We start from the raw sequence: 27097 nt of genomic DNA, 5'->3' as shown, positions 1-27097 counted from the left end.
TCCCCGCTGAGCAGGGAGCCCGACACGGGACTCGATCCCAGGACCCTGAGATCATGACCTGAGCCGAAGGCAGATACTTCATTGACAGCCAACCCAGGCACCCCTATTTATTTATTTTTAAAAATTTTATTCATTTGTTTGAGAGAGAGAGAGAGCACAAGCAGGGAGGAGGGGCATAGGGAGAGGGGGAAGCAGGCTCCCCGCTGAGCAGGGAGCCCAACCCGGGGCTCAATCCCCGGACCCCGAGATCATGACCTGAGCCAAAGGCAGATACTTAACCACTGAGCTACCCAGGCGCCCCCCTAATTACACATTTTAAGGGAGAAATCTGGGTAAATGTAAGGAGATGATCAGGTTTCTCTAAGCAGATCTGCTTTAAAAATAGAAATGATTTGATGAGTTACTTTTGTCAATAAACTCTTCTTGCATGGTGCTGTCTTCAAAATGTTTAGGATCATTATATTTGCAGGTTGTTGGGTTGAAGTTGTGTGCATTAAGTTTGAATGCATTCCATTTTGTAATTATGCATTCAATGTTTGTCTTCCCCTCTGGGCTAACTTGTCTTCCCAGCACTGTACTCCCCGTGTGTGTGTGTGTGTGTGTGTGTGTGTGTGTGTGTGTGTGTGTGTGTGTGTGTGTGTGTGTGTGACACAGGGTAGGGCACATGTAGGCACTCGGTGAAGTTTGTTGGAAGGATGGGCACATAAATCAATCCATGAGGTTTCAGCAAGGCTGCATAACTGAGGCAAGCATCAATATTGCAGCTGGTGGGCATGGCTTTAAGCAATAGGAAAAAGCCTGGCGTTGGATGGGAAGAAGTGTGGTCATGTATACTTAGAAACTGTTTGTTCTGAATCTCAGCTGGGTATATTTCTGACTTTTTGAACACAGGTTTACACAATGGAAGAACACATCACATGTCAGAGGCTTTATGGATTGATTCTCATGTTGAGTTTTATCTTTCTCTCAGGTAAGAAAATGGATTCTTATGATTTCTTTCAATGTCTCATACACAGTAGGTTACAGAAATAAACCATTTGAAAAGTTGTGGGACTGCCTCTCAACAGCTTCCTTGTGATCAATATGGCTGTAGGACAGGTTGAAACTTCAGTAAACGAATCCATCCATTCACTTAGGATTGTGTAAGACTGATAGAAAACTGGCCTCAAGGGGATAGTTGTTTGGACTACTGTCTTTGACCTTTCTTTCTTTCTTTCTTTCTTTCTTTCTTTCTTTCTTTCTTTCTTTCTTTCTTTCTTCCTTTCTTTCTTTCTTTCTTTCTAATTAAGTAGGCTCCACACCCAACGTGGGGCTTGAACTCACAACCCTGAGATCAAGAGTTGCATCCTCTACTGACTGAGCCAGCCAGGCTCTGTTCTTGACATTTTTTTTTTAAAGATTTTATTTATTTATTTGTCAGAGACAGAGAGAGAGAGCACAAACAGGGGGAGCAGCAGGCAGAGGGAGAGGGAGAAGCAGGCTCCCCGCGGAGCAGGGATCCCGACGTGGGACTCGATCCCAGGACCCTGGGATCATGACCTGAGCTGAAGGCAGATGCTTAACCGACTGAGCCACCCAGGCGCCCCTGTCCTTGACATTTCTTAAGGCAACTCTGAAATGCCATTTGGTAGCTAATGCACACCCAACAGAAACTGAGATTCCTTTTGGGCTGTTTTCTCTCATGCAAATGTTTTATTTATTTATCTATTTAGTTAGTTATGATTTTATTTATTTACTTGAGAGAGAGAGTTCAAGCATGAGTGGGGGAAGGGGCAGAGGGAGAGGGATGAGCAGATTCCCTGCTAAGCAAGGAGCCTGACTTAGCCCCAGGATCCTGGGATCATGACCTGAGCTGAAGGCAGACACTTAATGGACTGAGCCACCCAGGCACCTCAAGCTTTAGACTCTTGATTTCAGCTCAGGTCATGATCTCAGGGTCATGAGATCGAGCCCCACATCGGGCTCTGCACTCAGTGGGGAGTCTGCTTGTCCCTCTCCCTCTGCTCCTCCCCGTTTTCAAGTGTGTGCGCACTCTCTTTCTCTACTCTCTCTCTCCAAAATAAATAAATAGGGTGCCTGGGTGGCTCAGTCGTTAAGCGTCTGCCTCCGGCTCGGGTCATGATCCCAGGGTCCTGGGATCGAGCCCCGCATCGGGCTCCCTGCTCGGCGGGAAGCCTGCTTCTCCCTCTCCCACTCCCCCTGCTTGTGTTCCCTCTCTCTCTGTGTCTCTCTCCGTCAAATAAATACATAAAATCTTTAAAAAAAATAAACCTTTAAAAAATAATGCTCCCTGGAACAAGATGACATCATCTTTCTTTTTTTAAAGATATATATCTTATTTTTTAAAAAAGATTTATTTATTTTGAGAGTGAGATGGGGAGGGGCAGAGGGAGAAGGAGAGTCTCAGGCAGACTCTGCTCTGAGCAGGGAGCTGGCGGCAGGGCTTGATCCCACAACCCTGAGATCAGGACCTGAGCCAAAACCGAGTCAGATGCTCAACCTACTGTGCCATCCACACGCCTCTAAGACATATATTTTAAATGCAACAATTTTTTAAATTGTTTTGTGTGGTCACTATTCTTTTCTTTTCTTGTATTTTACTTTATTTTATTATGAGATCATCTTTCTGTCCTTTATATGTATTTGGCAACAATCATAGAATAGAGATGGGGAAACCAAGGTATGCCAAAAGCTGGTCACTGATTCACAGGGACAAACAGGGGTGGCCCAGATCTTACCTAGGCTCTGTGACAGGAATGGAGATAGATTCTGTCTTTGTGTCTCTTCTGCAGTGAATAGATGATTAAGACAGTTCAACTGAAGTAGCTGATAATTTGGAGACTTAAGGAAAAGGTTGCCCTGAAAAACTGCAATCTCGTCCATATTAAGTAAATTCAGTTGATAACATTGTTCATTTAGCACATCCGTCTTTAGCTAATAGGTCATACATGCCAGTGAGTGACAATCCCTGATGAAATAGACCTGGGGTTTAATTTGAATAGTTCTCAGATTGAGAGCTAATCTTCTGGAAAAATACCAAATCATCATCACCATCAACAACAAACACTGACTGCCTTCTTGCTGTGTGCAGGGCCTGATGGGAAACCATGTTTCTCATAATAAAGCTTGAAATGGGACCTATGGGGCACAGTGGCAACTCTTCACCTGGCCTTGACTACCTGCTAAGATGTTGGTTTATCTTTCCCCCATCTGTTTCCTCAAAGGCAAGGAACTGTTTTCTCCATTTCTTTATCCCAAACGTCTAGCACAGGCTTAACATGCAGGTTAGGCATTCAGGACATATTTGCTGATTTAATAGGTTTGTTTTATTTAATAAATCGTTGCAGTTTGAAATGACATAACTTTGAACACCTGTATGGTGGTGGTATATGTGACACAGACTCTAAGTGGGTTTTTTTGTTTTGAGGGGTCATGGGGCATGAAATAGATGGATCTAGGAACAGAGGGATCTAGAAGTCTTTAGTCATGAAAGAAAAAGTAGAAGAGTGTGTTGTACTGGAAAATTAGAACGAGTTTGAGAGGAATGTCATTGGTCAATGGAAATTATGATAGATGTGCAGATCTGAACCCTGAAGAGGTCACTTTAAAGCATTCACAAGGTTTTGCAGACTAAGTCTCAAACCCATGGGTCAAGACAATGATTTTTCTAGGTTATCAAACAGTTAGTTCTAATTATTCTTCAATTGGTGAGAAACTCATCATTTTCTTCCCCCGGGGGGGTGGTGGGTGGGTCGGGGAAGGTTCTGTCCTTCAAACAATGGTGTAACTAAGGTTCAGTCTCCTTCAGGCTCCAGATAAGTCACCAGCTTCCCAACTGTGAGGGTCATTGTGGGACAGAGGGCCAGGGTCAACACTAGATCAGGCAGAGGGTGACTCAGATGCTCTAACTGGTTGGAGCCAGAGTGTGGAGCAAAACCGTGTTCTTGGAAGAATACCAAGGGTTGGGCGCCTGGGTGGCTCGGTTGGTTGGGCGACTGCCTTCGGCTCAGGTCATGATCCTGGAGTCCCGGGATCGAGTCCCGCATCGGGCTCCCTGCTCGGCAGGGAGTCTGCTTCTCCCTCTGACCCTCTTCCCTCTCGTGCTATCTCTCATTCTCTCTCTCTCAAATAAATAAATAAATAAAACCTTTAAAAAAAAAAAAAAGAATACCAAGGGTCAAGAAGAAGAAACCAACTCTGTCATAAGGTCTAAGGGTTGAGAGCAGAGCCAGAAAGAAGGGATGACGGATAGGTCGGGAACTGAATAGTTGCAGAATGGAGCAGGAGATAAGGAATGAAACTGAAGTGGCCTCCTCACTGGTCTCCCTGCCTCCACTCTTCCTCTGCTGTAGGTCATTCTCAACATGGCAGCAAGAGCAATCCTTTCCTGTGTCAAGTCAGATCATGTCACTCTTCTACTCAAAAGCTACCAATATGTTTCCATGATAATTAGAATGCAGTCCAAACTCTTTAATAAGACCTAAAAAGCACTGCACGATCTGGTCTCCCACTGCTTCTTGGGCCTCATTTCCTACCACACTTCCACTCTCATGCCACTCCAGACACACTGGCTTCCTACCTATTCCTTGAACATACCAAGCACAGCCCTACTTCAAGGCCTTTACATATGCTATTACCCATGTCTGGGTCACTCTTATTTCACATCTTTGTAACCCTAGTTGTTTTTAGTCTCCTAGAAATAAGTGAAAAGGACTCTTCCCTCAAAGAGGTCTTCCTTAACTATCTTATCTAATATAGATATTCCCATTCGCCTCATCCCTGTCCCTCCCGTTAGCTAAGTCATCAGCCTATTAATTTCCTTCAGAGGGCTTTTCACAATTTGTAATTCTGTTTTTATTAATTTTATTTTATTATGTTATGTTAGTCACCATACATTACATCATTACTTTTTTTTTTAAATATTTTATTTATTTATTTGACAGAGAGAGACAAAGCGAGAGAGGGAACACAAGCAGGGGTAGTGGGAGAGGGAGAAGCAGGCTTCCCGCTGAGTGGGGAGCCCGATGCAGGGTTCGATCCTAGGACCCTGATATCATGACCTGAGCCAAAGGCAGACGCTTAACGATTGAGCCACCCAGGCGCCCCTACATCATTAGTTTTTGATGTAGTGTTCCATGATTCATTGTTTGTGTATAACACCCAGTGCTCCATGCAATACATGCCCTCCTTAATACCCATCACCAGGCTAACCAATCCCCCCACCCCCTCCCGTCTAAAATCCTTAGTTTGTTTCTCAGAGTCCATAGTCTTTCATGATTCGTCTCCCCCTCCTATTTCCCCCCCTTCATTTTTCCCTTTCTACGATCTTCTTTTTTTTTTTTTTTAACATATAATGTATTATTTGTTTCAGAGGTACAGGTCAGTTATTCATCAGTCTTACACAATTCACAGCGCTCACCATAGCACATACCCTCCCCAATGTCCATTACCCAACCACCCCATCCCTCCCACCCCCCACCACTCCAGCAACACTCAGTTTGTTTCCTGAGATTAAGAGTCTCTTATGGCTTGTCTCCCTCTCTGGTTTCATCTTGTTTCATTTTTTCCTCCCTTCCCTTATGATCCTCTGTCCTGTTTCTCAAATTCCTCATATCAGTGAGATCATATGATACTTATCTTTGTCTGATTGACTTACTTCGCTTAGCATAATACCCTCTAGTTCCATCCATGTTGTTGCAAATGGCAAGATTTTTTTGATGGCTGCATAATATTCCATTATATATATATATACCACATCTTCTTTATCCATTGATCTGTTGATGGACATCTTGGCTCTTTCCATAGTTTGGCTATTGTGGACATTGCTGCTATAAACATTGGGGTGCATGTACCCCTTCGGATCACTACATTTGTATCTTTGAGGTAAATACCCAGTAGTGCAATTGTTGGGTCATAGGGTAGCTCTATTTTCAACTTTTTGAGGAACCTCCATACTGTTTTCCAGAGTGGCTGCACCAGCTTGCATTCCCACCAACAGTGTAGGAGGGTTCCCCTTTCTCTGCATCTTCGCCTACATTTTTCATTTCCTGACTTGTTAATTTTAGCCATCCTGACTGGTGTGAGGTGGTATCTCATTAAGGTACTTGATTCGTATTTCCCTGATGCTGGGTGATGTTGAACACTTTTTCATGTGTCTGTTGGCCATTTGGATGTCTTCTTTGCAGAAATGTCTGTTCATGTCTTCTGCCCATTTCTTGATTGGATTATTTGTTCTTTGGGTGTTGAGTTTGATAAGTTCTTTATAGATTTTGGATACTAGCCCTTTATCTGATAAGACATTTGCAAGTATCTTTTCCCATTCTGTCAGTTGTCTTTAGGTTTTGTTGACTTACGTACTGACTTTTAAAATGAATGTATTTACTACTTTTGGGGTCTGATAGGAAGAAGGAAATTTCCGCAGAACTTTTCCTCGATGTTCTTGGGCAGGGCACAAGAACTTCTCATTTTATGCCAAATGCTTCACCCAATTGCCTGATATCTTCGCACGAGGAACAGTCCTCTATCTGCCATCCATTAGAGTCCAACTTGGTGCCCTAATAGTGGGCAAACCATTTATTCAGAAAATAGCTATAAAAGCCCCACTATGTGCCAACCGTTATGCTGGGCACGGGAAACTGGCAGTAGGGGGCCAAGACTCTGGTTAAGCCACTGTCCTGAAATAGCAGAGAATACAAAAGTTGAAGCATTCTGGGAAAAACCAATACTGTTTAATGCTCCATGAATTCCATTCTGCTTAAAAATTGTGTAAACATGGCATCACCAGGCAAAGCAGCTTGGGAGCTTCGCAAAAGGCAAAATAAAATTACATATTGAGTAACCACTGTGGCAAGAGTTTTATTTTCCTTTTCCCCAGGCTCTGCCAGAGATAGACCCAAAGCACAATGTTTTGCTATATCACTCTGCTAGAGAGTTAAAAAATGGGAGCTGGCAGGCATAGACATCACAAGAAAAGAAATGTGCAGACCAATATCCCTTATGAATATAGATGCACAATTCTTTTTTTAAAAGGTTTTTTAAAATTTTTAAGTAATCTCTACATTCAACGTGGGAGTTGAACCCATAGCCCTGAGATCTAGAGTCACATGCTCCACCGACTGAACCAGACAGGTGCCCCCCCAATCCCTTTTTTTTTCAAGTAAGCTATATGCTCAGTGTGGGGCTTGAACTCACGACCCTGAGATCTAGAGTTGCATGCTCTACCAACTGAGCCAGCCAGGCTCCCCGAGATGCAAAAATTCTTTTTTCAACTATTTTTTAATTTAAATTCAATTAGCCAACATATAGTACATTATTAGTTTCCGATGTAGAGTTCAGTAATTCATCAGTTGCATATAACACCCAGTTAGATGCAAAAATTCTTTTTTAAAGAAGATTTTATTTATTTATTTGACACAGAGAGAGAGAGTACAAGCAGGGGGAAGCAGGAGAAGGAGAAGCAGGGCTCCCCACTGAGCAGGGAGCCTGATGCGGGGCTCGATCCCGGGACTCCAAGATCATGACCTGAGCCGAAGGCAGAGGCTTAACCACTGAGCCATCCAGGCACCCTAGATGCAAAAATTCTTAACATAGTATAGCAGACCAAATCCGGCAATATATTTAGAGGATTATATACCCTGACCGAGTGGAATTTATCCCACGAATGAATGCAAACGTGGTTCAACATATAAAAATCGATCAATTAATGTACTACATAGCATTTACAGACTGAAGGGGGGAAAACCACATGATCATCTCAATTGATGCAGGAAAAGAGTATGACAAAATCCAACACCCTTTCACGATAAAAACACTTGACACACTAGAAATGAAGGGAACTTCCTCAATCTGATAAGAGCATCTATGAAAAACCCACAGTAAACATCGTATTTATTGGTGAAAAACTGAAAGCTTTCCCTTAAGATCAGGCACAAGACCAGAAAGCCCATGTTCACCACTTGTATTCAACATCACACTGGAAGTTCTAGCCAGAGCACTTGGGCAAGAAAAAGATATATAAGTCATCCAAACTGGAAAGAAAAAGTAATACTATCTCTATTTGTAGGTGATATGATCTTACATATAGAACATCCTAAAGAATCCACAAAAAAGATATTTAAGTTAGTAAATACATTCGGCAAAGCTGCAAGATACAAGATCAACACAAAAATTAGTGGTATTTCCATGCACTGGCAATGAACAATCTGAAATAAAGTTAAGAAAACAATTTTATTTACCATAGCATCTAAAGGAGTAAAGTACCTAGGAATAAATTTAACCAAGTAGTTGAAAGACTTCTACACTCAAATTACAAACATTGCTGAGAGAAATTATAAAAGACCTAAGTAAATGGAAAATATCCCATGTTCACAGATTTAATAAAAGAGAACAATATGTAATATTAAAATGTCAATATTCCCCCAAAGAGATTTACAGATTCAGTGCGAGCCATATCAAATTCCAATGGCTTTTTTTTTTTTTTTACAGACATGGAAAAGCTGATTGTGCAATTCATATGGAATTGCAACGGACCCTGAGTAGGCAAAACAATCTTGAAAAAGAACAAATTTGGAGAAATCACACATCTAGATTTCAGTACTTACTACAAAGCTGTGGTAATCAAAACTGTGTTATTGGCATAAGGATAGATATAGATTAATGGAACAGAATTGAGAGTCCAGGAAGAACCCCATGCATATACATATGGTCAATTAATTTTCCACAAGGGTGCCAAGAACATTCAATGGGGAAAAATAGTCTCTTCAATAAATGGTGCTGGCCCAACTGGACGTGTAAATACATATCCATGTACACATGTAAATATGCATATACACGTAAACACATAAAAAGAATGAACTTGGACTCCCTCTTCATACCATATACAAAAATTAAGTCAAAATGGATGGAATTCCTAAACATCAGAACTACAACTATAGAAATCAGAAGAAAGCACAGACGTGTACTCTGATTTGGACTTGGATGACCTTTGGGCTTGGATTTGGCAATAGAGTCTCAGAACTGACACCAGAAGAATGAGCAGCAAAAGAAAAATATAGGTCAATTGGATTTCATCAAAATCAAGGATGTGTGCATCACAGGACACGTGTCCATCAAGACAGTGAAAAGACAGCCTAGAAAATGGGAGAAAGTATGTTCAGTTCACATATCTCAAAAGGTCCTAGATGTAGAACATATAAAGAGTGCTTACAACTCAACAACAAAAACACGAACAGCACAATTTAAAAAATAGACATTTTTCCAAAGAAGATATGCAGATGGCCAACATGCACATGAACAGATGTTCAATGTCATTAGTCATTAGGGAAATGCAAATCAAAACCATGATGAGATACCACTCTGCACCCTCTACAGTGGTTATAATACTAATTAAAAAATGGAAAACAACAAGTGTTGGTGAAGAGGTAGAGAAATTAGAACCCTTATGAACTGCTGGTGGGACTGTTGAATGGCTGCTGTGGAAAACAGTGGTTATTACTCAGTAAGTTAAACATAAAATTACTAAATGACCCATCCTAGATATATAGCCCAAAGAAGTGAAAGCATGTTCAAACTAAACAAATGGCATGAGTGTCCACAGCAGCACTGTTCATAATAGCTAAAAGGTAGAAAAAACCCCAAATGTCCATTAACAGATGAATCAGTAAACAGAATGTAGTATATCCTTACAATGGAATACCGTTCAGCCATTAAAAATAATGATGTACTGGGGTGTCTGGCTGGCTCAGTTGGTAGAGCGTGCGACTCTTGATCTCAGGGTTGAGGCTTACGTTGTGTATAGAGATGACTTAAAAAGAAGATCTTAAAAAATAATGATGGGGCGCCTGGGTGGCTCAGTCGTTAAGTGTCTGCTTTTGGCTCAGGTCATGATCTCAGGGTCCTGGGATGGAGCCCCACATCAGGCTCCCTGCTCAGCGGGGGCCTGCTCCTCCCTCTCCCACTCCCCCTGCTTGTGTTCCCTCTCTCACTGTGTCTTTCTCTGTCAAATAAATAAATAAAACCTTAAAAAAAAATTAATGATGTACTGATGCGTGCTGAAACATGGATGAATTTGGAAACATTATGCAAAGTGAAAGAAACTAGAAAAAAACGGTCACTTGTATGTTTCTATTTATATGAAATGTCTAGGATAGTCAAATCCATACAGACAGAAAGGAGATTAGTGGTTGCCAGTGGGAGGGAGCAGGGAAAGGGCCATGACTGCTTAATGGATATGGGGTTTCCTTTTGGGATGATGAAAATGTTCTAGAACTAGATAATGTGATGGTCATACACCATCATGAATGTACAAAAGGCCACTGAATTGTACACCTTAAAACGAGCAAAATGGTGGATTTTGTGTTATGTGAACTTTGTCAGTACAAATAAAATGGTGCCTGGCATTCCAAGGGCTGTAACAGCCATTTTTTTTTTTTTTAAAGATTTTACTTATTTATTTGACAGAGATAGGCACGGCGAGAGGGGGAACAGAAGCAGGGGGAGTGGGAGAGGGAGAGGTAGACTTCCTGCGGAGCAGGGAGCCCGATGCGGGGCCCGATGCGGGGCCCGATGCGGGGCTCGATGCGGGGCTCGATCCCAGGACCCTGGGATCATGACCTGAGCCCAAGGCAGACGCTTAACGACTGAGCCACCCAGGTGCCCCTGTAACATAGCCATTTGAATGAGGCTTGTGATAAGGTTTTCTTAGCATGGAAAACACTTACGTTATCACGTTAAGTGAGAAAAGCAGGGTACAAAACTTTCCATACAATATGATCTCAGCCATGTAGAAACAAATGAAGCCTGTGCCCGGAAGAAAAGAAAGGCCAAAGGAAATTTACCAAGATGTGGTCTCTGGGTGGTAGGACTCTGGCTGACTTTGTTCTCATCTTTTTACTTTTCTAATACTTTCCATTTTTTTCTTTTAAAAAAAGCATGTACAGTATCACTTTTATAATGGAAGAAACACCTTTTTTTTAAAGTGTGAACAACAATAAATGTAATTTAAAATAAAAGGAAACAGAGTAGAGGCAAGGAGACACAGAGGAGCCAAATCAAGAGAGAACACGCTTCAGGGGAGCAATCATGCAATTTGGACTTGAAAATTGCCAGGGAACAGATGGCAGAGTCCAAGCAGACATCTGCAATGGAGAGTTAAATCATATGCAAAGACACAAGTGGCCTTTGAAGCAGGTCCCGGAGAGGCCCAGCAGAGAACGCTGCTTGCCTGGCCAAACAGAAGGGCAGAGCCTTTGCCCTGCCTCGTTGCAGCCTGGCTCCCTATGAACCCTTGCTGGGGGCCCAGGGGTGGGGGCAGGATGGGGGGAGCTAAGGCAGGGTTTCGTGCAGATGTGCTTGGCTGTGTAAGGGTACAGAAGAGGTTGTGGGAGAAGACAGAGACTTCTAATCATGACGGTGGCAAACATGGCGGCTGACATTTACCCGGGGCTTCATAGTTTATAAATGTTTCACATACATAACATAAATGGCTGTTATAGTACTGATCATTTTTCATCATGGCCCCGCCAGGAGGCTAACTGGCATTCCTATCTTAACCATGGAGGAAGGAGATCCAGAGAAGTGACCTGGGTTTAGTGCACACTTATATAGTGCTCACTAAGTGCCGCTGTCCTAAAAGCTTTCTCGTGCATTAATTGTCCATGTTGATGCAGCTAGGAAGGGGCAGAATTGGGGCTCACTGTGGGGTTTTTGGATTCTACTACACTACACTTCTGCTCATATCTAAGTAGAACTTAGCTCTGCCCACAGAATCTCAAGTATGGCCCAAGTGGTTCTATCCATCTATCCATCCATCCATCTATCCATCCATCCATCCATCCATCCATCCATCCATCCATCCATCTATCCATCCATCCATTCATCCATCCATCTTTATTTTTCTGATTTTAAATTTAACACGATTGTATAAAAAGTACAAATATTACTGAAATAAATAACATAGAAAGCAAAAGTCCCCCTAAATCTCACACCTAAAGTTACTCATTCTTTTTTTTTTTCAAGATTTTATTTATTTATTTGTCAGAGAGAGAGAGCACAAGCAGGGGGAGGGGCAGGCCGAGGGAGAAGCAGGCTCCCGGCCGAGCAAGGAGTCTAACACAGGACTCGATCCCAGGACTCGATCATGACCTGCGCCTAAGGCAGACACTTAACTGACTGAGCCACCCAGGCGTCCCTAAGGATACTCATTCTTAACTGCTTGATGTGTGTTCTTCCAGATTTTTTCTATGCTATGCTAATGCACATATTTTTCTCTTATTTTAAAAAGTAGGATAATACTATATCTACACTTGGGGCGCCTGGGTGGCTCAGTCGTTAGGCGTCTGCCTTCGGCTCAGGTCATGATCCCAGGGTCCTGGGACCGAGCCCCGCATCGGGCTCCCCACTCCACGGGAAGCCTGCTTCTCCCTCCCCCACTCCCCCTGCTTGTGTTCCCTCTCTCTCACTGTGTCTCTCTCTGTCAAATAAATAAATAAAAATCTTTTTAAAAAATTTAAAAAACGTTAAAAAATAAAAAACAAGAAGTAAATAAATAAACTTAAAAAAAAAAAGTCTGTACTAATTGGCACTCCCACAAACGGTGTATTAAAATGACTTGTTTCCTCATAAGCTCGTCAATGCTGGGTATTCTCAGTCTAAAATGTTATCATTTCAAAACATAAAAATGGTATCTCATTGTAACTTGTGTTTTAAAAATAGGAAGAGACCATCTTTTTGTATTTCTGATTTAGTAAGTTGCTTGTTTGTGTCCTTTGGCAACTGGCTTTATATTAGTGTATTGCAGAGAGGAGAAGTCCTGTAGACAATCCGGGATTATGGTACATTCTCTTTTAAGGGACAAATAAGCCCTGGAGATTTTGCTCACCATAAAACTCGTTCTTAAATGTTGTATTTGACGTCATATTGGAGGGCTGAGAAGAAATGCAGTTGGCCAACCATAATCGATATTGGGTTTCTTCATGATTATCACCTTGTGGGGTTCCTTTTGATTTATTAGCCACATGAAAGATGATAAGATAATATAATCACATAAGCCAGGGACAGAAATAAACATTTGCTCATCCACCATGGACAGTTCAGAAATAGCTCCCTGGCAGGTGGATGGTAGGGGCTCCAGCACACGGCGCAGGGGGGTGGGGGGGTGGTTTGCATGCATACGCATGCGTATGTGTGTGGGCAGGCATGTACTTGTTTGCCTTTGAAAGATATTCAGTGCAGGAATGGAGGGAGACAAATTGTAGGGCTAGAGAATATCTAGAAGCTCGCATCTGGGGTCATCTCTGAGAAGCAGGGATGTGGTCACTTCCCATCAGCCTCTGTAGTTGCTGTCTGGGGGTCAGTTTTAAAGCGCTAATCCCAATGTCACACCCCTAAGTTAGAGAGAGGCTGGAATTCCGTTCTGCCATAAAGCTCTAGATTTGGTTTGTCTTGGGCTGTGCTGGGACTGGAATTAGGTTGATGCTGGGCAGGTCTCAGATAATCGCCTGGGGGCCTGGCGTGTGAGGTTTGTCCTGGTGATAGTATCATGATTCACAAATAGCTTCCTATGAAACAAAGGCATACTCAATTAAAATTTTCATAGATATTGCCAAGTTGCCCACCAAATGACTGTACCGATGGACATGTTCTTTTTATTTTTTTAAGACTTCATTTATTTAGGGGCGGCTGGGTGGCTTAGTGGTTAAGCGTCTGTCTTCGGCTCAGGTCATGATCCTTGGAGTCCTGGGATCGAGCCCCACATCGGGTTCCCTGCTCTGCGGGAAGCCTGCTTCTCCCTTTCCCTCTGCTGCTCCCCCTGCTTGTGTTCCCTCTCTCGCTGTGTCTCTCTGTCAAATAAATAAATAAATAAATAAATAAATAAAATCTTTATTAAAGAAAGACTTCATTTATTTATCTGAGAGAGAGAGAGCGAGCATGAGCAGGGTGAGGGGCAGAGGGGGAAGCCGACTCCCCACTGAGCAGGGAGCCCCATGCGGGTCTAGATCCTGGGACTCTGGGATCACCACCTGAGCCTGAGGCAGATGCTTAACCAACTCAGCCACCCAGGTGTGGTGGGAGGGACATGTTCTTCAGTAACATTGGAGAGCGCTTTGCATGCATCATCTCACTTAATTTTCAAACAGTTTTGTATGGTCAGTAGATAGGGCTATTATGGGGCATGGATTATAATGCAAATGGTGGCTCCCTGAGTTGTGTGTGCATACTGTGGCCCTGAATCCCCATTTTACTGAAGCACACGTTAAGGCATCGGGACGTTAAGGTATATGCTCAAAGTTACACAGCTGATGCATGTCAGAACTGAGATTCCAACTCAGGCCCTTTCACTCCAGAGCCAGTGGTAACTGGGTCCATGGCCACCTGAAACCTTTAAAAAAAAAAAAAAAAGATTTGTTTGTTTATTTCAGAGAAAGAGAGAGAGAGCAAGGGGAGGGGCAAAGGGAGAGGGAGACCAGCAGATGCCCTGCTGAGTGGGGAGCCTGACGTGGGGCTCAATCCCAGGACCCTGAGAGCATGACCTGAGCCAAAATCAAGAGTCAGACTCTCAACCATGCAGGCGCCCACCACCTGGAACCTCTTAAAGATTTGCAGCCCCCTTGGTGAAGAGATGGAAGGAAGGAATCAGGGTGCACTCAGGGCAGTACCATTTCTCCCGTTCCTGGGTACAAACAGCCTTGCAGCTTCAGTATTGTCCAACAGGTCACCCTCCAGGCCCCCATTGGTGCCTTCAGTGAGAAGCAGTCTCCAGAGACCGAATAAATCAGGTAATTTGGCTCAGGAAAAGGCATTGGAGAAGTAAATTGCTGTTGCACCATGAATATAATAAGGCAGTTAGGTAGATGGAAATAGCTATGTTTTGATTACACGAGTGAAGATTATGTGCAGCAGGTTTTTAAGTCCAAGCTGCCTTTTCCTTGGCCTCCTCCCTGCCAACTAGCTACATTCTTCTAACTGCCTCCCCAAACTGTCCAGCTGGTGTGTGCTCTGGGAACACTAATCTGACTTTTCATATTAGCCCAGGCAAAATATAATTAGGAAGAAACTCTTCTGCCAGAAAATGTCACTTGCCAATGTCAAATAGAGATGATTTTGTATATCCACTATTTGGGGCTTTTTTTTTTTTTTTTTTTTTTTTTGCACCAGGATAGACTCATAATAGCATTGTGTAATCTGGGATTGACTATGTGGCTAAAGAAGATGATAACATTGAATTTTTGTTACCGAAATTTCCTTTGCTTTCTCTTTCCCCTTCCCCAAATTTGGGCAGAGGCACTTTCACTAAAAGGAAAAAGACTGGATTTTTATGGAAGAGTTGACACGCATGTGAGCCTGACCAACACGGTTCCTGAACTCAGTCGATTCACGGCATGCATTGACCTGGTGTTCGCGGATGACAAATTAAGTGATTGGATGGCCTTCTCCTATATTACTAATAACACCTTCCTGGGCAGAGAAGACATAGACCTTGGACTTGGAGGAGACCATCAGCAGCTGATACTATACAACTTGGGCAAGACCTTTTAGATCCATTACCACCTGACTCCCTTTCAGTGGCATACAATCTGCTTGATATGGGATGGTGTGAAGGGCAGATTCGAGCTCTTCCTGAATACAGAAAGGATACTGGTAATGATGGATCAACCGCAAAACCTGACACCTAATGGGACTCTGATTCTAGGACATTTTTTTATGAACTGGGACAGCCAGGTAGGAAGCGCACTGCCTGGCTTTACCGGCAGCTTGTACTACTTTCAACTCTGGGACCACATCCTGGAAAATGAGGAGTTTCTGAAGTGTGTGGGTGGAAATGTTGTTAGCTGGGAAGAAGACGCTTGGCTCATCAACAAGGTCATCCCAGCTGTTGACATGAGACTGCGCTGCTGTGAGTAACTTCTGAACTGTCCTCCTTGGCAAGGGTTGTGCAGATGTGGTCTTCTGCTCGCTGCTCTGGATAACCCACTCTGGGCCAAGGCTCTGCCCTCCTTAGAAGGGCCCAAGGTTGCCAGTTTTGTCATCTGCTTTTTAACGTACAGCAAAGACTATTTTCTTTTTTTTTTTGTCTTTTGTTTTGATATCACTTAAAACTTGCAGAAAATTACAACAGGGCAAGGAACTTCTACATGTTTTTTACCCAGATTCACTGACTATTACATTTTCCCCGGGTTTTATTATTCTTCCTTTTTCTTCCTCTTTCCTCCTCCCTACACACACACACACACACACACACACACACACACACACACACACACACACAGTTTCTTAATCATTTAAGAGTAAGTTGTGGACATATGCCTCATTACCCCTAAATATCTCAGGGTGTATTTCATTAAAATAAGGACATTCTCTTACTGCTGTACATTGATATAGTACGAGTATCTAATTCATCATCAATATTCAAATTTAACCAATTGTCCTACTGATTTCTTTTATAGCTATTTTTTCTAGATTTCTCCACTGTTACTATTTTTCCCTCTGTAATTAATAACTAATTTCTGGGGAGGGACACCTGGGTGGCTCAGTCGGTTAAGCATCTGACTCTTGGTTTTGGCTCAGGTCATGAGCTCATGGGTTGTGGGATTGGGCTCCACTCTCAGTGGAGAGTCTGCTTGAGGATTCTCTCCCTCTGCCCCTCCCCCCCCCACTCTCTCTCTTTCTCTCTCTCTCTCTCTCTCAAATAAATTAATAAATCTTTTTTAAAATAACTAACTTCTGGGGAGATATTTGGAGGCTATGTAAATATCCTGTTGTTATCAAACTTTTTAAAAAAAGATTTTATTTATTTATTTGTCAGAGAGAGAGAGAGCCCAAGCAGGGGGAGCATCAAGCAGAGGGAGAAGCAAGCTCCCCGCTGAGCAAGGAGCCTGATGCGGGGCTCGGTCCCAGGAATCTGGGATCGTGATCTGAGAGGAAGGCAGATGCCCAACCAACTGAGCCACCCAGGCATCCCTGTTATCAAACTTTCACCCAGTAGTTTTACATCTATCGATGATACTTGACTCAATGGCTTATACAATAGTCACAAAATGTTGATTTTTAAAACTCCATCATTTTTCAACATTTTTTAGTTAGTGTTCTAGTGCAGTGAAGAGTGTTTTCTTCTTCCACATTTACTTAGATATTCCTTCAGTTGTTTATGTGTTTATACCAGCATGAACTCATGGATTCTTACCTTATTCAATGGGTTACAATCTGTTGCTATCATTTATTTTGATGTTCAAGTTGGCCCAGTTTGGGCCAGTGGGAGGCCTTCCATCTGGCTCTTGTGTCCTTTTGACATGTTCCCATCATTTTTTGAGTACTTCCTTACTTTTAGCACAAGGTGTTATAGGCTCATCTTGTACTTTCTCTGCTCAGCGCAAGAATCAGCCATTTTACCAAAGAGTCCTGGTTCCTTTTAGCAAGTAATGGGATTTATAAACCAATTCATTTTTCTTTCATGAGCAATGATGATGTTAGGAACTGTTTGGGATGGAGTTCTTGTAAGAAAACTGGCTCTTTGGAATGACACGTGTATTTTTCTCCTCCTTTCCCATTTTGATGAGAAAATATAGGATTGGTTTTCTCTGTACAACCCTGTTCCCTCAGATCCAAACTTTTCCACCCTCAGCGTCCTGAGCGTGGGTAAAGTCAGTGATAACAGCATTAAGATGGGATTTTTTTCCCCATTTCCTGAAATGTTTACTCATTCTTAGGTTTTATTTACAATTCTTAGGGATTTTTGGGGGGAGTATTGAGGGAATGGGGGCTAGATCCACGCCTAATAGGTTCTCACAGACTACAGAGATGTATTTTCACCAGCAGTCCGAGTGCGGTTTGAATTAATGGCAGAGGCACATTCCAGGGGGTTTCTGTGTTTCTTTGAGATCAGACTAATGCAAAGGAACAGGAAAGCTATTCCTTTGAGCGACTACCTGGAGGCATTTGGTTTTCCTCTTTTCTGAAGCCTTGAAAATAAAAGAGAATAGTGCTAGCTGGCTCTGATTACAAAACGGAGCTAGGGACTAGTAGGTTAAGCCTGAACAGCTCAGCCAAAGTAGTTTAAAGTAACTTTATCTTTGATCTAAAGAACCGGAAGTATGGCTCTATTAAATCCATATGCTTAGCAGTGGTCTTTGAAAACCTAATCCGGCCAGTGAATTGCCGTGGCCTTTCCTACCACTTTGCTGGCAAATCGCTAAATCTAACTGATGTTGTTCAAGTGTGAGACAACCCTCATTTACTCTGCTCTTTTGTACCCTCTTTAATGTACAGTCTATCCTCTTGGTCTGCCTGAGTTCCAGTAGGCATAATACACAAATAATCCAGCACAACAAAAAGGAAAAGAAAGCACAACCTAAAATGACAACCAAAAAAAGGAGTGGAAAACATTATTTTTACTATTCAGGTGTCTTCAGATGTTCTTTCTAAACCTTAGACCAGGGGTTTCTAACCGGATGTCCAGAATGGCCTTGATGGGTGGGCAGAGCCCTTGAAATCGCATGCAACATACTAAAAATACAAGATGGATTCTTTCCTCTGAGGACAGAGTCTGTAGTTTCCATCCTATTAAAAAATAATATGATAATTGCTGCTTTTTACAAAGTTCTTGCCGCATGCCAGGCATTTCATAGATGAGGGAAGAGAAGCTCAAAGAGGTTAAGTAAAATTGCTTAATGTCACCTATTAAATAAGCAGTGGAGCTGGGATTTGAGCAAAGATTTGTCCAGTTGCAAAGCTCATGTTCTTTTCACCCCCACACCCTGCAGGACTACCTCTAGGGAGTCTATGGCCCCGAAAAGATTATGACCACTGTTTTGGAAGCTTCCTTTGAAGGGATTTGCTGGTGCTAATAACCCACCTGGGGAAATTAGGCCACCCCCCAGCTACAGTCACTGCCTGCTCACCACTGAAGGAGCTGTAACACCATAGAATTTCTTCTATGTCCGTCCTGGCTGTGTGGCATCTGGGGGAAAGGGGGCAATTACATGAATAAATAGGAGTGATTACAACATGTCTAGCTTCAGCTTTTGCCTAATAAATTGGTATTTATGGTCCATAGAAGGATTATGACCTTTAAGAAATAAATTTTAATGAGCACATTGCTAGGTTACAAATCTCAATGAATCTATTTACCCATAAATTATATATGTATATATTTATATATTCATGAGAATAAGGCTTTTGGGGAACATTTGCTGAAAACCATGAACCCTATCTGGATTTAATGAACAAGTATTCACTATAGTTGGAGATGTCTCAGGAATATTTAAACAGCACAGTGATAAATAATAACAACAGCAAAGTTGTCAGTCATTTGTAATTTAGTTTTGGAGTTGTTTTTAAGCATCTTTTCTTTATTTTTACAAATTACAAATGCAGGGGGCATCTGGCTGGCTCAGTCGGTAGAGCATGGGGCTCTTTATCTCAGGGTTGTGAGTTCAATCCTCACGTTGGGCATGGAGCCTACGAAAAAGAAAAAAAATAAAATTTTTAAAAAAATATTTACTTGAGAGAGAGAGGGAGAGGGAGGAAGAGAGAGCGAGCGCTCATGAGTGGGTGAAGGGGCAGAGGGAACAAGACAAGAAGACCCCCCCCCCACTGTGTGGGGAACCCAATGAGGGGTCTCAATCCCAGGACCCCGCCCGCGATCATGACCTGAACTGAAGTCAGATACTTAACCGACTGAGCCACCCAGGTGCCCCCAAAAAACAAAATCTTAAAAAAAAATCACAAGTGCAATTCATTATGGTTGTTTATTATATGGAGTTTATTATAAAATAAACTCAAACAATACAAAGTACATGAAATATGAAGTAAAACCTATCCTACATCTTTTCCACGGAGGTGTCCATTCTTTTAGGTTTTTTTAATGGCTTTATGATGCGTTCATGTGTGTGTATAGTCTTAAAAAACCAAAAATAATATATGCATACATACATAATGTTTTACAGTTTGATGTATTTTAACTTAAATTATCATGGACACATCAGTACATTTAGATCAACCTCCTGCATGGTTAGGGCTGCATATACCCATTGTATAGATGCGCTATGATTTTTTTAACTCGCCACTGATGGGCATTTAAGTTGCTTCCAATTTTTTACAGTTATAAATAACACTGTAACAAATTTCCTTGCACATACATCTTGGTATATGTGGGTTTGCAATTTAATAGGACACATTAGTAAGTAGCATTTCAAGGGAAAAGAATATAAGCTTTTACAATTTAAATTGATTTACCATTTTTTACTAGTTATTACTTTATTCATTAAAATGGATTTATTTTTGAAAGTAAAAGTAATAGATATGCTGGTAAAAATTCAAACAATGCATGAAGATAGAAATTAAAAGTAAAAGTCTCCTTTCTCGTCAATCTCTTACCCTTAGCTCCTCTCCCTAAAAGTGACGATTGTTAATAATTTCTTATGTATCATTTCAGGAACAGTAGAAAACTTGGGTTTACATGAGTATGTCTTTGTTTTTCTTTTTCAAAGTTGGGATCATCATTATGTGCATAGTCGTCATATATCCATTTAATAATATATTTTGGAGGCATTCCCATATCAGAAAATATAGAATATAGAGCTGCCTGATTATTTGGGGGGGGATGCTGATTAGTATGACAGAGTAGGGATCTCCTATAATTTATTCAGTGAGCTCCCTTTGAAGGACATTTAAGTTGTTTCCAGGTTTTAGCTGTGACAAAAGTCTACAGTATTTTGAAAAGGAATGGATGGTGAAAGGGATTTCTTGAAGTGACCATTAGGGATGGATCACAAGCTAAAATTCCTCTCTAGGTATGTTGAGCATAATTGCCTAATCTTAGCTCAGACACATGATCCAACAAAGGATTTGTTCGGACTTGTGGATGTATGAAGACGAAGAATCTTCCTAAAGATACGCAGATGAAATGATTCCTAGATATGCATTTGAGAAATCCCCTTTGGAAAGAACGAAATAATATGAACTGAGTCCATCCTGGCAGATCCGCACTGTATCAAAACCCAGGGTCCCTGTATCTGCGGAGCTATTGGTTTGCGAAGATGTATTAATTGATCTCATGCTCCAGCTGCTTTGAATTACTTTATGAACTAAGCATTCTTTGAATATGCAGAGATGGGCTCTACTAGCTAAAAGGCAATTTGGTTTGGCCCTTGTATGTCAATTCTCTGTGCTACCCTCGTTTTTTATCACGAAAGATAAGCAGGAACTGTTTGTAGTTTGCTTGAACCTCCTTATTTGTATTCCCCTGCACAGGGTGACATTCTCCTATAGATTCAGAGATGGAAGCTCTAGTCAGTCTCTCTCCCTATCTCAGAATTCATTTTTCATGTCCTTGCTTGGAAACTGAATACAGACACCATTTTGAAAAAATATATATATATATTTCTCATCATCTTGAAGATAGTCATTTCATATTTTTTCTACCCCACAGGCAGATCTGTCTATGGCGGTTTCTGGCCACTATTATCTCTCACAAATCTAATAAACACACCCTGAATTATATTTCCAAAGGTCGTGATTGAAAGAAAAAAAACAGATGCAATAGGTAGGCTAGAAAAACACAAAGATTTAATATGAGGTGATATACCCAAATCACAGGCAGAATTTGGTACCTTAGCAAATGTTCTACTTAATATTCTCTTGGCAGGTACATCAGCAACAAAATGCCTCATAAATATTCAGCAACTCTATACCTCTGTTCTCCAGCTCCCAATGATTACAATAATACAATTTTGTCTAGAGTGAAGGAGCAAATGGCAATTAAGCCCACAGGCCCCTGTGAATTAGCATGGATTATCCCCACTTTAAAATACAGAGATAGCAAAGCTCATGCAAATCATTTGTGCAAATGATCACTTGTTCACAAATGGGAACAGAATGGATGTGGCAAAACATGTTTGCAAGCCCTTCAAAGATGGAGGCTGGCCTCCATGGTTTCTGTGGTCCCTCCAGTAGGGATGGACATTCGGTTATCACTCAGTTACCTGCATGATGTGGGCTTTTGCATTTGCCTTTTTTTAATTGAGAGAATTGTAGATTCACATGTGGCTGGAGAGCCCTTGTACAATTTGCCCAGCTTCCCCCAAGACTAACATTTCACAAAGCTGTAGTATAATGACCAGAATATTGATGTTGATACAATTCACCAATCTTCTTCAGATTTCCCTAGTTCTACTTGGACTCCTTTGTGTGTGTGTGTGTGTGTGTGTGTGTGTGTGTGTGTGTATTAAGTTCTATATAATTCTATCGCTTGTGTCGATTTGTGCATCTACCACCAAAGTCAAGGTAGTGAACGCTTTCAATACCTCAGGGACCCCCCCGCGTCGCCCTTCATAAACACACCCACCTCCGTCCTCTCCTTTCTCACCACGTCGCACTGCTCCCCACATCGCTAACCCTTGACAACCACTAACCCGTCTGCCATTTCTAGGAGTGTGTCATTTCAAAAAGGTTACTAAATGGAATCAGATGGTATGTAACCTTTTGGCATTGACTTTTTTTTTTTTCCAACTCAGTATCATTCCCTTGAGATGTGTCTAGGTTGTATGTATCCATAGTTTGTCCGTTTCCATTTCTGAGTAAGGTTCCGTGGTATGGATGTACCACAGTTTGTTTAGACATTCACCTGATAAAGGACATTTGGACTGATTCTAAGTTTCGGCTATAGCCACTTCCTCCCCCCAAAGAAACACACCCTGTCATGAATCTCTGTGTACAGGTTTTTGTGTAAACGTAAATTTTCATTTCTTTGGGATAAATGCCCAGGAGTGCCATTGCTGAGCTGTATGGTAGTTGCCCATTTAGTTTCATATGAAACTGTCAGGCTGTTTTCCAGAGTGGCTGTACCTTCTTGTATTTCCACCAGCAATGCATGAGTGATCCAGTTTCTCTCCATCCTTGCCAGCATTTGGTGTTGCCACTATTTTTTATTTTAGCCATTCCGGTAAGTGTGTAGTGCAGTTTTCTGTTTTTTTGAAGATTTCATTTATTTGACAGAGAGACATAGTGAGAGAGGGAACACAAGCAGGGGGGAGTGGGAGAGGGAGAAGCGGGCTTCCCGCCGAGCAGGGAGCCCGATGCGGGGCTCGATCCCAGGACCCTGGGATCATGACCTGAGCCGAAGGCAGACGCTTAATGACTGAGCCACCCAGGTGCCCCTGTAGTGCAGTTTCATTATGGTTTTCTTTCTTTTTTAAAAATTATTTTATTTTTTAAATTTTTTCCTTAAATTTTTCATTGTTATGTTAATCACCATACATTATATCATTAGTTTTTGATGCAGTGTTCCATGATTCATTGTTTGTGCATAACACCCAGTGCTCCACGCAGAACGTGCCCTCTTTAATACCCATCACCAGGCTAACCCAGCCCCCACCCTCCTCCCCTCTAGAACCCTCAGTTTGTTTTTCAGAGTCCATCATCTCTCATGGTTCGTCTCCCCCTCCGACTTACTCCCCTTCATTCTTCCCCTCCTGCTATCTTCTTCTTCTTTTTTTTTTTCTTAACATATATTGCATTATTTGTTTCAGAGGTACAGGTCTGTGATTCAACAGTCTTGCACAATTCACAGCGCTCACCATAGCACATACCCTCCCCAATGTCCATCACCCAGCCACCCCATCCCTCCCACCCCCACCACTCCAGCAACCCTCAGTTTGTTTCCTGAGATTAAGAATTCCTCATATCAGTGAGGTCATATGATACATGTCTTTCTTTGATTGACTTATTTCACTCAGCACAACACCCTCCGGTTCCATCCACATCGTTGCAAATAGCAAGCTCTCATTCCTTTTGATGGCTGCATAATATTCCATTGTGTATATATACCACATCTTCTTTATCCATTCATCTGTCGATGGACATCTGGGCTCTTTCCACAGTTTGGCTATTGTGGACATTGCTGCTATAAACATCGGGGTGCACGTACCCCTTCGGATCCCTACATTTGTATCTTTGTTTTATTTTATTATGTTATGTTAGTCACCATACAATACATCATTAGTTTTTGATGTCATTATGGTTTTCATTTGCATTTCCCTGATGCCTAATGACATTGAACATCCTTTTCTATGATTATTTGCCGTTTGTACATCCTCCTCAGTAAACCATTCATGTCTTTTGCCTATTTTTTAAGAAGATTTTATTTATTTATTTGACAGAGAGAGAGCGAGAGAGGGAACACAAGAGAAGCAGGCTTCCCCATGGAGCTGGGAGCCCGATGCAGGACTCGATCCCAGGACCCTGGGACCATGACCTGAGCCAAAGACAGACACTTAACGACTGAGCCACCCAGGCACTCCTTTACTGTTGAGTCTTGAGAGGTTTATATATATTCTAGTCCTTAGTTGGATATATGTTTTGCAAATATTTTCTCCTAGCCTGTAGATTGCTTTTAAAAATTCTTCTCACATTGGCTTTCATGGAGCAAAACCTTTGAGTTTTGGTGAAGTCCAATTTATCAGTTTTTCTTTTGGTGTCAAGTCGAAGAACTCTTTGCTTAGTGCTAATTTTGTACCCTCCAACCTTGCTGAATTCACTTCTTTTTTTTTTTTATTTTAAAAGGTTTTATTTATTTATTTGTCAGAGTGAGCACAAGCAGGAGGAGCGGCAGGCAGAGGGAGAAGCAGGTTCCCTGCTGAGCAAGGAGCCCAATGTGGGACTCGATCCCAGGACCCTGGGATCATGACCCGAGCCAAAGGCAGAGCTTAACTGACTGAGCCACCCAGGCTTCCCACTGAACTCACTTCTAAGTTTCAGGAAGTTGGGTTTTTTTGTTTTTTTGTTTTTTTTTTTAGATTACTTGGAATTTTCTACATGGACAATCATGTAATCTGCAATGCTTAAAAAAGTTTTTTTTATTAAGTAAACTCTACCCCCAATATGGGGCCCAAACTCACAATCCTGAGATCAAGAGTTGCATGCTCTACTGACTGAGCCAGCCCAGCACCACTGCAAGGTCTTTTATCTCTTTTTCTTTCCTTACTGGAATGCCTCTGGCTTCCAGTACTATGTTGACTAAAAGTGGTGAGAGTGCACATTCTTGCCTTGCTTCCAGTCTTGGAGGAAAGACATTCAGTCTTTCACCATTATGGTTGATTTTATGTTTTTTTATTTTTTTAAATATTTTATTCATTTATTTGACAGAGAGAGATACGGCGAGAGAGGGAACACAAGCAGGGGGAGTGGGAGAGGGAGAAGCAGGCTTTCTGCGGAGCAGGGAGCCCGATGCGGGGCTCGATCCCAGGACCCTGGGATCGTGACCTGAGCCGAAGGCAGACGCTTAACCGACTGAGCCACCCAGGTGCCATATTTTATGTTTTTTTTTTTAAAGATTTATTTATTTATTTGAGAGAGAGAGAGAGCATGTGCAGGAGTGGGGGGGGGCAGAGGGAGAGGGAGAGAGAGAATCTCAAGCAGACTCCCCGCTGAGTGCAGAGGCTGAGGCAGGGCTAGATCTCAAGACCCAGAGTTTGCGACCTGAGCTGAAATCAAGAGTTGGATGCTTAACTGACTGAGCCACCCAGGCACCCCTGGTTGATTTTAAGTGTAGGTTTCTTGGTGATGTTCTTTATCAAATTGACATAAATACCCTCTGTTCCTAACTTGCCAAGGGATTCAACCATGAATGTACATGGGATTTTGTCAAATGCTTTTTCTGTACCAATTGAACCTGTTTCCTAACCCATCGTAATTAATTGCCAGACTTGGGGTTTGAAAGAATCTTTAATTCCTATAAATCTTGGTTAAAAAGTTACTGATACTTGATTTGATCAACTTTATTTGGGATATGAATGATTCTTCAAGGCAGATATTGTTTCAGGGCATGGCTGTAATTTGGGATCCCCGTTGGGTTTCTATGCCTAGGCTTGCAAGGGCAACTTCACATTTTGGTTTAGCACCGTGATACTCTCCTCTAGGGTTTGTCTCATTATTTTGGGTGATTGCTTATTCTTGAGCTTTTCAGCACTTGCAGAACTTGGCTTTTATTATCTATGTTTGTCTTTCCTTGTGTTTTTGTTTTTTTTTTTTTTAGGTAGAGTCTCTTCTTTCTCCTAGGTTTGTGGTGGTTCTGTGTAAATTGAGGGCATGCACTTATGGGTACTAGATGATTAAAACACTGGCACACGCTGTCTTACTTCTCTACATGTTTCATCTGTGGAAATCTCATCCTGTCAACACTGTACCTCTCTGGGCCTAGTCTCTAAATGAAGGGATTGAATACAATCTCCAAGACTTAGTTCTATGTTTCTGTGATTTTAATTAAGGAAGACGAATCTTTGTTAATAAAGACGTTAGAGGAAAAACTTGGTACAGTAATCCCTCTGGAAAAAAACTCTCATCTGGTTCGATGGGAGATCTGCTGAAATAGAGAAATCCAGGATTCGGGTTTAAGGGAGGCAATGTAAGTTGCATTATTTTCTAAGAGATACCTGGTACTTAAAATGCTACCTGCTTGGCAATTTTGTTCAACTCATTTGTTTTTCCTTTTCTAAGTTTTTTTTAAAGATTTTCTTTTATTCTTTAAAAAGATTTTATTTATTTATTTATTTTACAGAGAGAGACTGAGGGGCTGAGGGGGAGGGAGAGGGCGAGGGAGAGAATCTCAAGCAGACTCCTTGCTGCGTGCGGAGCCCAATGAGAGACTGAATCTCACGACCCTGAGATCATGACCTGAACTGAAACCAAGAGTCGGATGCTAAACCAACTGTGCCCCCTAAACCAGGTGCCCCCTAAGATTTTATTCTTAAGCAATTTCTACACCCAATGTGGGGCTCACACTCACAACCCCAAGATGAAGAGTCCCACACTCCACCGACTGAGCCAGCTAGGCCCCCCTCCTTTCCTAAGTTTTGTGCTTCTTTTTGAGATGCTTATTGGAAGTGTTCATAACAGTTAACATCTACAGCTCAGCCATCTTTAGATACAAATATCGTACCTAACTCCCATCCTCTGTGTTCTGACTTTCTCGTCACTCATTAGGACTCCTGTAACAGTGCTCTTTGAATATTGTATCAAAGAGGATAACTTGGACTTTTGTGGTATTCAGTATTTTATTGTTTTCCTAAAAAGTGAGTGCAGCTCCATCATGAATCATTTGTAAAAG

At 41.9% G+C, this 27097-nt stretch overlaps 1 protein-coding gene across 1 annotated transcript in view; it reads left to right on the top strand.

The window, feature by feature from the left end:
* The window catches only part of ADGRG4 (adhesion G protein-coupled receptor G4), a 126471-nt gene that overhangs the window by 31230 nt on the left and 68144 nt on the right, over positions 1–27097 (top strand). The window contains 2 exon segments of the mRNA XM_035725739.1: positions 892–970; positions 15278–15892. Coding sequence (XP_035581632.1) covers positions 892–970; positions 15278–15892 — 694 coding nt within the window.

This window comes from Zalophus californianus, chromosome X (assembly GCF_009762305.2).
Source record: "Zalophus californianus isolate mZalCal1 chromosome X, mZalCal1.pri.v2, whole genome shotgun sequence".
Taxonomy (NCBI): domain Eukaryota; kingdom Metazoa; phylum Chordata; class Mammalia; order Carnivora; family Otariidae; genus Zalophus; species Zalophus californianus.
Note: the sequence above shows the minus strand (reverse complement) of the source record. Positions and strands in the feature narration are given on the sequence as shown.